Source organism: Puntigrus tetrazona, chromosome 10, assembly GCF_018831695.1.
Source record: "Puntigrus tetrazona isolate hp1 chromosome 10, ASM1883169v1, whole genome shotgun sequence".
Classification (NCBI taxonomy): Eukaryota; Metazoa; Chordata; class Actinopteri; order Cypriniformes; family Cyprinidae; genus Puntigrus; species Puntigrus tetrazona.
In genome coordinates, this window is record NC_056708.1 from 13,773,506 (window position 1) to 13,787,018 (window position 13,513).

General features: G+C 39.8%; 1 protein-coding gene across 1 annotated transcript; it reads right to left on the reverse strand.

Moving 5' to 3' along the window:
- Positions 1-338: 338 nt before the first annotated feature.
- smg6 (SMG6 nonsense mediated mRNA decay factor) lies at positions 339-13,157 on the reverse strand. Its single transcript, XM_043250168.1, has 19 exons — positions 13,012-13,157; positions 9,596-11,762; positions 9,290-9,482; positions 8,660-8,770; positions 8,356-8,462; positions 8,080-8,158; positions 7,772-7,882; positions 7,418-7,630; positions 6,579-6,640; positions 5,651-5,796; positions 5,430-5,546; positions 5,143-5,317; positions 4,842-5,058; positions 3,997-4,164; positions 3,688-3,855; positions 3,444-3,588; positions 3,144-3,361; positions 1,921-2,002; positions 339-1,582 (listed from the first exon to the last, which is right to left on the reverse strand). Exons 1-19 carry the CDS (start codon positions 13,100-13,102, stop codon positions 1,452-1,454), a joined length of 4,701 nt encoding a protein of 1,566 aa, XP_043106103.1. The 5' UTR covers positions 13,103-13,157; the 3' UTR covers positions 339-1,451.
- Between the last annotated feature and the right edge of the window lie 356 nt (positions 13,158-13,513).

The following is a 13,513-nucleotide window of genomic DNA, read 5'->3' on the forward strand; positions in this document are numbered from 1 at the left end:
ATTTAAAGCAGAGTATTTAGCGGTTAGCCTGAGAACTGGGAATTAGGAAAGCCGTTGCAGGTTTACATCAAAACCTACACTTAACTGTTACAAACACTCACTTCCTTTGAACAAAAAACTTCCATATTTGAAACCAGCCAATTAACCTTTAACTTTAATTCACAAAGTTGTCAGTGCTGATGTTCAAACTAAAACACGACATCAGATGAAAACACGACACTGATCTTAAATAATCACTGTAATTATGATGTTAAATTGCTACAATGCGGTGACATTAAACCTGTAATCAGTATAAAACAGTGACGTCTGAAGCAGCAAAGGCCAAGCGATACAAATGATTAACGCAGAAATGAGTTTTAATTAAATCCACAACACTAAAAACAAATTAGGAAGACTTGTGACCAGAGGTGAATAATTCGAATGCTGCTTTTTTCTTAATCACACAACAGAAAGGGGAGGATATATATATATATATATTAGCAATAAAACAATAAGACTGTAACAAGATGACATACCAGGTCCCGTTAGAACTACAATACTTAAGCTTTGCTAATGAAGAACACAAACGCAAGCACAGACAAACCACTCCACTTAATACAGATATGAAAATAATTTGCACAGAACAACTGAAAACATTTCCAAGGCAGAAGTATAAATGAGAAAAAAGTTTGGCTAAATATAAGCCAATGTGTTGACAGCCTCATTTTAGTGACGACACATTCAGCGTTTAACCGACACACACATTACGATCTTACATTCTGACTTGGATTCACACACTTATAAAGATGCTGCTACTACAGAAGATCGAACGGTTACGAGGGTGTGACAACTAAACCACGTGACCTAAATGAAAACGAGAACCTGATGGTCCAAACTCAAGCCAAAAAAAAAAAAAAAAGCTATGAAAACTTAAATAAGCAGGTAAAATAAAAAGAGCTTTAAAACAATCATGCTCAGAGCCAACCAAGCATGCACTGAGGCGATGAAAACGTAATCGGGGCCTCGCGGGCCGCCTCACGCCGCCCCCTACTGGAGCTCTCGCCTCATCGCAGGCCCTAAGAGCGGCCCGAGCGCTGGAATGAGCTCATCCGCAGCGCGTCTGACTTCACACAAACACTACAAGCTGACACTCTCTCGCTCACACACGTGCACCCCGCGTGCTTCCTCTTCATCCTGGCCGAATCAGCTAAGCTGGTTTCTCTCTCTCACCCTCAGAAGTAAGCGGTTGTCTATGCACGCTGCGTAGTAAGGGGAAAATCCTCATTTCTTCCTTGTAAAGGGGCATGATGCGTCACTCCGCTCTTTTTGTTTTTTTATTTTGTCGGTTTGACAAAAAGCTTGTAGTATTTCTCCCCTTAATATTCATCCTTTCTGTGTGACATCATTTCTTCTTCTCCGACCTCTGCAGTGGAGGATGATTGGTTTGTACAGCGGTAAGTCACGTCTGCGCTTCAGCCTACTTTGGCCCAGATCAGGAATGCTGGGATATCCCGGACCGGTACGTTGCGTGTGAGAGCTTTGACTCGGAGATTGCGGTCGTCCGTGAGCAAGACCACCTCCCTGCGTAACCTCACCGGCCCACCTGAAGAACACAAAACACGATGAATAAAACTCATCAAGGACTGCTAAATGTTTCACTGCAAATAACAGTGTGCCGCGTATATTTATTATGAATAATCAACATTTGAAGTAGATCAAAACCTTTTTATCAAAGTTGTCCTTAGGACAAAAGTTGTCTTAGGACAAATTATTGTCTACTGTATGTGCTTTAACTTTTAATTTAGATTTGATTAATCGCGTTTAACTGTTTTGCAGTCCTTTTGCATTTCTTTAAAAACGTGGCAATCATAAAGTCTAATGCCGTAAAACTGTACGTATGGATTGATAATTAAACAGTTTTTTCAAGGTAAGTGAACTGACTTCTCTCAGCAGGCATGAAGTCCTTGGCTTTGTCCTGACAGTAGTGCAGACAGCAGGACAGGATGACATCATCGTTGTTGCCCTGGGGAGACGAGAGAGACGCACAATGAGTGGGAGGATTTAAAATAGAGACTTTAAACACTTGTGTGCATTTCTCAACTTCTCGAGGGATTTTTCACACTAGATTGTTGATTGATATGGAAGCCATCTGAACTTGGATGCGCACCACGAAGCCGTATGAGAGTCTTGCGTTCCCTGAAGACTAATTCTTCAGGCCGTCTTTCGGGTTAATTATGAGAGCCTTAAGACAGATGATTTTAAAAAGCATCAAAAGTAGCTAGAGTTAAATTCAGTTCAGAATTAGATTGAAGTGTTCATTTCAGATCTATTTAAAAAAAACTAATTATAATGAGTAAATCTAAGCTATTTAGATTGATCATAAGTTCTATTATAAAAATAAGTATTTCACTGGTGCAGAAAATAATTAATGCATTTTGTAATTAATTGCCAACAAAAATAACACTACTAGAAAAATGGGGGGAAAAAAACATTTAAGGGCATCAATGATTTGGGCTTTATTTTACCAAACTTTTACTTAAACTAAGCATAATACTAAAACGTATTTGTAAATATTATTATGTATTGTTATACTTAAATATTTAAAGACCAATTCAGAAAAAGAAATAGTGTGGAAAACAGTCAAAATAATGATTTCTCTCAATAAAATGAAATTTTAAAGCATCAATGATTCGTACTTCACTACACTAAACTAAGCAAAAATGTTTCATGTTACACTGGTGCATATGAATATGAAAAATTATTTTAAAAACAATTTAGTGAGAAATAATGTACAATACAGCATTTAACCTTTAAGTATTTGGCTACAATAATTTAAATGGCCGATAACACCATTTAAACAGCCGTAATAGCATAATTACTTATTTTAACACATGAAAATATCAAAATAATGATCTGTCTGTAAAAATAAAAGAAAGTTTTAACTGCATTAATGATCTTGACTTCACTAAACTAAACTAAATATTATTTATCTGTCCAGAGCTATTTGATATTAAGACATCATTTAGACATACGCCTTAAAGGCAAAGTGGTTCAGATCCAAATGAAACGTGAAAAGAAACTCTCAACAGAGGAACAGAACAGGAGTGTGAACTGAATCCTGAATTTTAGCATCACCTTTCACAAAGAAGAAGAAAGACGCATACCTTTTGGCCAGAAGTGTCCTCACTGCGGAAAGCAATGGACTCCAGTGTGTTTCCTCTGCTGGTGAGCGCTCTGATGCAGGGATCTCTAGACTCAAACGCTTTCTCCAGAAACATGACCGCTGCTCTGGCTCTCTCCTGCACCTGTCGGGCATGGGCACCATTACCGACCCCCTCACGACTATCCTGCCCTTTAGCCAGGCCGTCCAACTCCGTGATCACTGTCATAAAGACACAGAAACATTAAACATAACAGAAGAGGGAAAAATTAGTGCGTATTTTAATGATCAGAGAGGGCCTCACCAATAAGAGGCACAACTAGGATGTACGTCCCACAGGCTAGAAGCTTCCTGAGGCCGTCCAGATGATCTATGAAGCCGTTTGTGTCCGGGACCAGATAGAAAGGCCTGATCTCAATCTCCAGCTGCCCACCCGTCTGCAGAACAGCCTGGAGGATAGAAACGGACACTTGCTCAGCACTTCAGCATTAGCTTGAAATACTCTGGTGCAAGAATCATTAGCCTGAAAAGATGGCATCTGGACATACCTGTATCTTGTCCCTCCGTTTCTGCTGCTGTGCCAGCTTGTGTGCGAGAGCGTGGCGCCGTGCCCTCAGCTCTCTGATATCATCCTCACTTCCGTCTCCTTCCATCTCTCCATCAATCTCTCCTTCCGATGCAGAGAGGGACGATTCCTCCACAATCACATCATCCTCCTGAGGACAAACAGAGGAATTAGCGGTGCCCTGTTAAACACACTCTCTTGTTTGGTGAGTTACTGGAAAAAGAGATTTGAGAAAAGGCAAAACAGATGAAATTGTCTTTCATACATGCCGGTGATCAGAGGTTCGCTGTACCTGTTCTTGTGTTTGAGCCTTGTTCTCCGTGTTTACGCTGGGTGTAGGAGGTGTTGCCATGGAAATGTACTTTCCTCCCTTAAAAGCCAGCAGCGGCTCTTCCTGACCGCAAAGAGCTTCCAGGAAGTACTTCAGAACGGTCACCCTCTTACAGTCTGCTGCTATAGCCTACAAATAAAAACAACCATTTAGATTTGAGACAACTACAGCAGCCAAGTTGATTAGAGAAAATGTTTATTATAAAATGCTAATTAATTAGACTTATTTCAGCCAAATTCAGTTCTGTGATTTCTATGATTGATCAGAATAAGAATGACACCACATATCCGCTCTCATTTATTAGTAAATGATGAAAAGGTCAGGTAATTGATTTCATAAATCAAACTAAAATTTTATCTACAGTCTATTTGGCTTTGTTAGCCTTTATATAGAAGAATTTGATTATCTTCGACCATCTTCTTTCCACAAAAGAAGAATTAACAAACAAAAAAATCTTAAAATCTAAAATACACCTTCCAAAGTGACAAAATACAATTTTAGAAACTTAAATTATAAAAAGGTTAAAAAATGGTAAATAAATAAATATTATTTATTATTTTAATATTATCCACCAAACAGCCAATAATAGACTGAATGGACTACATAAAAATATAAAATTTAAAAATTAAAAAAACTGTCAATTGTAGTACGCTGGAATTAAAAATATTAAAATAAATAGCCCTGTTTTTTAATAATTATAGACGGAATTCTACATAGAAGTTCAATTACAAATTACTGTAATCTACTTAACAGTCCGAAATTCAGAAATACAATGCACAGATAAGTTACATAGGAATATTACTGACCGCATCAGTTCCTTGGTCTATATAGCAAGCTTCCTGTGGGGCAGCGAGCAGCGGGACAAAGCCAGAGAGCATTTTGTCCTCCTCCAGCTGTAGGACTCTGAGTTCCTCATCTCCTTCTCCATCTACATCAGCTTTATACAGCAGAACCTCCCCGTGATACACACGGGCCAAAGAGTTGCACAGATCTGCAAGAGACTGCCACACATCTGGACCTCCCCTAGAAACACACGAAAGCACCACATTACTACAGCTCGGATTCAAATCAGCATGGCTCCGAGGACGTACCACAAGCAGGACTCACTGAATACTGCAGGGAGGAGGGTTCCACTTCTCCGGGTGGCCGAGCATCCAATCGGACCAGACCTTCATGCCGGGCAGCAGCTCTCTGAGGTCAGGAGCGAAGACAGACACACGCACCATCCCCTCCTCATCGTCCATTTCATCAAACTCCCCCAGCTCTTCTGCTGGAATAGGCTCTGGACGAGTGAAAAGTGAAGCCAATGATTAGACAAAGCTAAGTCCCAAATACTGAGAGTGAATTTATGCTATGTAAACAACACACTTGTAAAGCAGCCATTGTCGACTCACCAGCAGGTGTTTCCTTTAGGAGTTCAGTGCAACGTTGCACAAGAAGACCAAACATAGCTAAACCAAGAGATATAGTCTGCTCCTCTAACACAGACCGAGTTTCACCTTGCCCTTCAGCTAGAGAAAAGAGAAAGAGTGAGAGGCACAACAAAGAGAAAAGCATGAGAGATTCTTTTCAATGGACTACACAGGATTTACAGACACTGACGTTGAACCTTTACCTCTGATCTGTGCGTAATGGATGGTGAACATGTTAATAGTGATGATCTGCAGCATGCGTGTGCTGCCGAGGGGGGAGGGGCTGTGCTGGAGGAGGGCCCGGAACTCCTGCAACACTCGACTGGCTACAGCGGGAAAACTCTCCATCCTGAGGACCAATCACAACACATTAAGCAGATGGGTACAAATATTCTCAAATTAAATTTACTTTCTGTGGTAATTATGTGTTGTTTTATTTATTTAACACCAGCAAAGGCTATTTAAATGGCAGCTCAGAGTAGAAATTAAATGATCAAAGTAACAATAAAACCTGAATCAAAAAATTATGTATTAATACATTATGTTATTAATACATAAAAAATTCTATTTTTATATAAGGTACAAAATCTACAATCTTCCCAGAACAAGTCTTTTTAAACATGAATTACACCTGTGAACAACACATCTGCCAAATATAACTGAAGATTATATTCCAATGAAATACGTTTTTAGTTACTGCAGTAAATTGACTAGTTCTGATCCAAAAGCGCTGCTTTCAGGAGATGCTACTATGTACTTGCATCAAAAAATAAGCACTTATTTTTAGGGATGTACTTAGGTTAGGGACAGTTTTGGTGGTATGGGTGAGTTTAAAGCTAGGTTAAGGTGTAAGGGATGTATCAGTGTAAAAAGATACCTAATTACATAAATGAATTACAGATTCAGATACAGAATTACATGCAGGTATTTTTAATACAAGTACAATATAAAAACACAATGTCAACAATAAGTGCTTTGTACCAAATGATTCATTTTAAATGTAAGTAAACAGCAGTTATGACCATCTAAAATTTAAGTGGGACCTAACTTTCAATGTCAAAGGTCAAATTTAAAGCAAAGCAACACAATCAAAATAGATGTTTACAACAAATCTGTTGATTTATTACTTACCCTACTTTAGTGAAGAGCTTTCCATGAGCATGCAGGAAGCTCAGTATAAACCTTTTGTTGAGCTGTAAAGAACAGGAAAGAAAATGCAAGGATAAGAGTAATTTAACTCTTTAGCTAAAATTATAGTAATTATAGTGATCGTTCTTCGGAGTGAAAATAGCTCATGTTTTTCCCCTCAAACCAATAGCCCCATAGGTGTGCACAGTCACCAAGACTCTACACAAAAACAAAACAATCAGAAAATTGACAAACTCGGCACAGGATGAGCACCTTGTTTAGCAGATAAACCCAAAGCGCTCTAGTTTAATTAAATCAGTGTACTACCTGAAGCGGCGGCTCAAAACAACCTGCTAACCCTTATAAAAGAAGAAATGGTCGGGGGTGAAAGAGGTCAACTTTCTTAAAGTTTAAGTGTGCATTTGTTGCTGATGTGGGCAAATATCCAAGGTTACCAAAAAGACGGGTGCATCACGGCACAATGACGCCCTTTTCTGCCACTGATGGGTGACTCATAGTCAGCCTCATCCTGTGCGACTCATAAACAACTCAACATGACCTCTTTGGCTCTCCTAATGTGCGAGGGTGTTTGTACGTGTGTCATACGTGTGCCTATTTGTGCCTGCTTTTTTAAACATTAGTGAGAACACTTCTACAAAGGTTCAGAGGAATATTTCTTGCCGTACGCGCAACAGGCTGCGAGATGATAGATTTTGAAAATATTTTTTTAAATATATCTGTTTGCATACAAACAAGCTTTGAAGCAAATCACACAAAAAATCAAAATCACTAAGACTTCACTGAGAGCGGAGCAAATGACATATGTTTTCATAAGCACTCACATCACTGGGACTCAAAGTTCCCAGCTCTCCGTCCTGCTCAGAGTCTTTGCCTGATTCACTGCCTGTCGGACGAGAAGTGCCCGGATGCCCAGTGGGACGTATCCAGATCTCCATACGGGTGGCATCCTCACCACGCCGCCCACCTACATGACCTCGGGGACCACGGGTACCTCCATCTGCTTCCTGCTTCCGTCTACGTTCAATCTGGTCAGCCTGAGTTAGGAGAGGAGAATGAATTAAATCACTAATAATATTGACATTTTCAGCTGCACACCCAGTATTGTATAATATTTCCATTACTATTTAAATTTAATTGAATTCAAGTTGTATGTAAAGCAGAGTTAAAGTGCATACCTTGCGCTTGGCTTCCTCGAACAGACTCATCAGACTCTCCTTGGCTGTGAGGATTGGGTTACTGGCGGCTAGACTACGCATGTAATAGTATACAGCATCCAGCTTTCGCTTCTAAATGAGAGATTAGAGGAAAAATAACTCATTTAGCTTTAATTTTAGCAGTCATATCAAACTATAAACCTCAACCTCTTAATAATAAAAAAAATATATACATTTTGAATAAGAGTGCAATGAACAAGTCTTAACATTTATCTAAAATATTAATATTCTAACCCTAAATGTAATAAAAATTCTGTTAAAATTCTGACCGTATACACTGCAAGCAGGGCCAGTTGATTGTAGGGTCTTCCATTTTTTGGAGCAATCTGCTGAGCTTTTAGATACCAACTGTACATGAGAAAAAATAATTATTAAAAAAACATTTTTTCTTTGTCACTAGTAAACTGATGAAAAAGATTTTCATGCTGTGTTAATTCATTTTATACCTTATGATTCCCTGACAGAAGCACGTGTATGCATACTGAAATGGCATGCTATACTATAAAATACACTTGTTCTGTTTAATGTGACCATGACAGAATTACCTGCGTGCCTTTCCGTAGTTAGCCGAGTCGCTAGCCTGTTCACGATATCGTGCGATATCCCCCTGACAGATCATGCAGCGCTGGGCACTGATCAAAGCATACTTCACCTGCAAATAGGTGAAGTAGATTCACACTTGTTGAATGCGCTTAATAAAAGTAGAACTAACTATAAACAGCCTGATACAACTAAATCTAGAAACCGGAAAACCACTACAATCAGAAACTGCTTAAAGGGATTTGTTGCAGCTGGAAACATAAGTTATTCATCACATGAGAGTATTAAAAAAAACCACAAGGACCATACCGTCTTGCGTAGAGGTCTTGCTCTAATAGCCATACAGTCCATATAGTCCTCCAGCTTGAACTGAAAAACAGTCTGCAACTTCTGTAGCAGCGAATCAAAGAATACCGCCCCCTAGGACAAAAAAATAAACATTGCATCATAGCACTCTGCATCAAATTGATTACACTGCAAACTTGTGCTATATAAAAGACATTTTTATAATTTTGTTCATCCATAAAGACCAGTAATATTTCAACAATTTCATATGTAAAGCCAAAGAACTTTTTGCAGGTCGCTCTGGATAAGAGCATCTAAACCTAACTTATCCAAACATTTAGGTTTCTGAAAGACTATTAAAATCCAGCTGTTCCAGCTTCATTTATTTGATTAAATTGTGGTAAAACCGTAATATTGTCAAATATTATTACAATTTAAAACAACTGTTTCCTATTTTAATATATTTTACAATTTAATTTATTCCAGTGATAGAAAGCTGAATTATCAGAAGCCATTATTTGAAACCATTTATTTGAAGATAAGAACATTTCTAAATAATTTGAAATATTTTTTGAAAACGCCTTTAATCAACTGATTCACTTAAATAAAATTTAGACAATTAAAAGGAGGATATAAACCACTGTGAGTGTCTACCTCTTCCAGTAACGTCATGAGCATGGTTTTTATCTGCAGGGCTGTGTCTGATGCCTGGTCCTTCAGTAGCTGCCTAAACCTCTCTATCACCTGGTAAAACACATTCTTCCACAGAGCCTGATCCAGGTTTTGAGAGTCGGAGAACTCTATGTCTGTCAAAATCACCCGCTCGTATAATGTCAGGAGTTCAGCTCTGCAGAAAAAACAGAAAATATAATAAAGACCTGAGAGAAAAAGTTCAACATAAAGTTTATTATTACAAACTCTAATAAAACTAAACCTTCCTGTTCAAAATTAAATACCCACCTAAGCTGGGCCATCCTCTCCAGTCCCTCCTGGCTTAGTCGTTCCCGGGACAGCAGGTTACTGAGCTGGAGTTCCTGACTGTCAGCCAGCCGAAGCAACTTTCCCAACTCTCCTCTGGTCTGCACCTCTGCCTCTTCTGGAGTCAGACCAGATCCAGCTGGAGAGGGATAACCTGGCCCACCTTGCCCGTAGGGTCCATAAAAAGGTGACACAGAGGCGGGATACATCCCATTGGAACCAGGAATTTGGTAGGGAATGTGATATGGGTAAGGATAGCGTGGCGGGGTGTTTGGGGAATTGGCCGATAGCGGATAGCAGTAGGGATTGTCAGAATTCTGGAATTTGTAGAAAGCCATGGCAGCAGCTTGCTTGTTTTGAAAAAACTCTCCCTGTCGGACAGGAGGACTTCCTGTGGTCTCGTCATCAGTGTCCAGAAAGTGCAGCGGCCCACATCCACCTTGCTGCAAGTACAAAGCCTGCTGAAGAGATGCATGCTGGGATTTTTGGCTTGACACAAGTGCTGGTTTCTTATCCGGGTTATTTGGGTCCCAAAGGCGCCTTGTCCCTCCTCCACGGCCGCCTCTTCCTCGGCCGAGGCCCATTCCTCCTCTCATTGCTCCAAGCTGAGGCCCTGGCTCAGGGGTCAAAGTTAGATCAGTGTGGGCTGGAAGCACTAGGATGCCCCTCCCACGACCTCTAGGGTTTTTTCGACTCGCTTGCTCCTCGTTTGAATGCTTGTCCAAAGAAACTCTCAAAATTCCTCCTCGAGTGCTAGACGCAGGCACTCTTTGCCCTCTTCCGCCCCCTTCAGGACCTTTGTGGGAGCTCTTGGCTTCGTCAGCAGCTCTGCCTCTTCTATCTTCTCTCTCCCACACCTCGTTTTCCTCCAGCGAATCGGTGGAGGACAGTGTCCGTGCCGTCCGTCTCCTCGGGCGCCCCTGGCTCCCTCGAACGAACTCCTTCTGTCCAGCGGTCCTCTGCCCAGGCCGTGCGGCCAGCTGCTGGCCCTCCCCTCGAAGTCTCTCAGCCTCAGCCAGACCGTCCATACTGGTCCCGCTACTGGCCGAACTCGTGCTGTAGGTGCGGATTCGAGGACGCCGGATGTCTGACTGAGAGTAGCGCTTAGAGGCAGAGTTGACTCGGTTTGAATCGGTTCTCTCAGATGGTCTGCCTTTGTCTTTTGGCCTGTTCCCTTGCTTATTTTCATGGTTCATGTTCTGGTCACGGCTCACCTCTTTTCCGCCAACATTTCTCTGCTTTTTTCCTTCAGGCTGATCTGCTTCTGAGCCTTTTCCTCCTCCTTCCCCTTCTTCATTCTTGGCAAAGCCCTGGTTGTTACTTTTCTCCCTTCCTGCTCTGGATTTTCCATTACCCCTCTCCTTTTTTTTGTCTTCTCCAGTCACTTCATTCCCTCCACCTGCTTGGCTCCTTCGCCCTTCCCCACTAGGTTTTCTCCTTTTTGTACCATCCTGACCAGCTCCATCTTTGCTTTCTTCAGACCCTAAATGGAGATTGCTAACTTTACCCGTGATACTCTCAACATTATTCTCATTTTTATTTGCCGAAGGGGAGTCTGCAGTTCCCTTTGACTCTTGCTTTTTCCTACCATCTTTCCCTCGCCTGTTTCTACGCTTTTCCTCTTTCTCACACTTAATAGTTGATTCAGCAGGTTTTCCACTCACTTCTTCCTCCTCCTCTCTTCTTCGATCCCCATCTAATTCTTTGTTCGCCCCTGTCTCTTTGTGTACATGAGACCTTCGCCCCCCTGGCTGATATATCTCACGGTCAGGTTTACGCATCTTTCGCGACTGCTTTGGTGATCTGGGTGTACCGGCACCTTCAATGCTTTTAACAGCATTTCCATCAACAAGCAGAACGTTATTATTGCCTACATGTCCTTTAGTGTTATGATTTGCTTCAGGCTGGCTGTGATCATTTGGAAACTCTCCAGTGCTTACATGAGAGCACCCAGGACTGGCAGGTGAGCCGTCAGGCATTTTGGTGTCATTACCAAATACACAATCGTCTGGTGGATGCATAGGGTCTGAGCCGGCTCCTTCTGCGCTGTCTTTACGTCTGCGTGGATGGGCAGCACCAGGTTTGTACCACTGCAAGTCTGGTCGTTTGCAGTCTCGTTGGCGGTGCTTCTTACCCTCCTCTCTCAATTCTAAGAAAAAGATTACAAAAACAGAAAACATACTTTATTACCTGAAGAGTACATTAGGGCATATCATAAACTCCCATTGCCCACAACAATATTAACAGAGCCCATGGATAAGGACTACATTTTTTTTACTTCTGCCTGACATACCTAGACAAACTTATATTTATTCTTAAACTATCTATTTTGTTATAGGATTTTATTAATTTCCATTGCTTTAAGTTTGGAAATCACACTTTTAAAATTTGACTAGCTCAAATATCTAGGATGTCCAAGAACGTGAGAAAATGCAAATGAGAAATATTTAAACTGTTTTATGATGATGACGTCCCTAAAATGAAAACATTTCTATTAATTATTTCCTGAAAAATAAATAAATGGCTACGCACGTGCATTTTACAAAGCCTGACCCAAGCATATGTTTCAGAATCTGATTTAAAATCAATACATGCAAATTATGCACTTCTTTACTCCTGAAAGTAAACTAGCTAAAGAACTTATTGAAAATGTGAATTGAAATAACTAATGTCTTGATTTGTCAGTTCTTTTGGCCTATTTCAGTGTTTTTTCTTATTTTAAACCATTTAAAGCATCATTAGGCCACCTAGTGGGCCCCTGTCCACTAATTGAGAAAGAATGCATTAGGCAAATGTCACAAATTTTTGAAAATGTATTATCAATACAAAAAAACAGAAATATATCACAACATACAATGCTTTTGCTGATAAGAATCCAAGACCAAATTGCTGTTGCTATGGCATCGGAGGAAAATTACCTGTTGCATGTGCACTGTAACTAGTCAAACCAGAAATGCACGTTGACTACAAACATAAACGGCAATTATCAAGTTACGATATAAAGTAATAAAGCGGCCGTTGGATAAAAGCTTATTCATAAACTCTTCCTTTAAAATAATTATCCCATTCAAGAAGTTGCCGCCTTCAATAACCAATACAACAGTTAGCGTTACGCTTCTTTAAACAATTTAAAAAATCGTTTCTTATATGTGTGGTCTAAGTTACATGGCAATATTATTATATTATAATTTTGAGTACATTGCAGCAAAAAACACGCAAGATATGTTAAATGCTTTCAAAACAAGCGCCGTTCAACCCACATGAGCGACGACTGTTGTTGACTGTTATGCTAGCTATTAGCAAACTGAACCTTAACTTTAACGTGACATGTCAAAATAAAGCTTGCCTTCGACTGCTACCTTTCTTACATTGTTATAAAGATTTAGAGAGCATCTAACCTTTAATACTGCCGCTGTGTGTGGTGAAATTCGACGCTTCTGCTCGTAGCTCCGCGGCTGAAATTCGTACTCTTTCCAGCTCGTCCGCCATTTTCGTCTGAACCAAACACAAACACACGGCGACTTGGTAGGGCCAAAAAAGTCATGAAGCCAAAATGCGTTTAAAAATCCCGTAATAATGCGGAGTAAGTTTTTCTTGTAATATATTATGATTACAATAAGGCAATAGTAAAAAAAAAACAACCAAGATAATAATAAGAGCCGAGCACCACACAAAAAAACGATTATATATATATATAGTATTGATATATATATATATATATATATATATATATATATATATATATATATATATATATATATATATATATATATATATATATATATATATAAATGATATATTTTACAATATTTGGTTCAATAATCCCTTTTATGAATTTAAATGTACAATTAACATTTAACATTAACATACAGCTATTTCAGAATTTGTCTATTTTTGAAA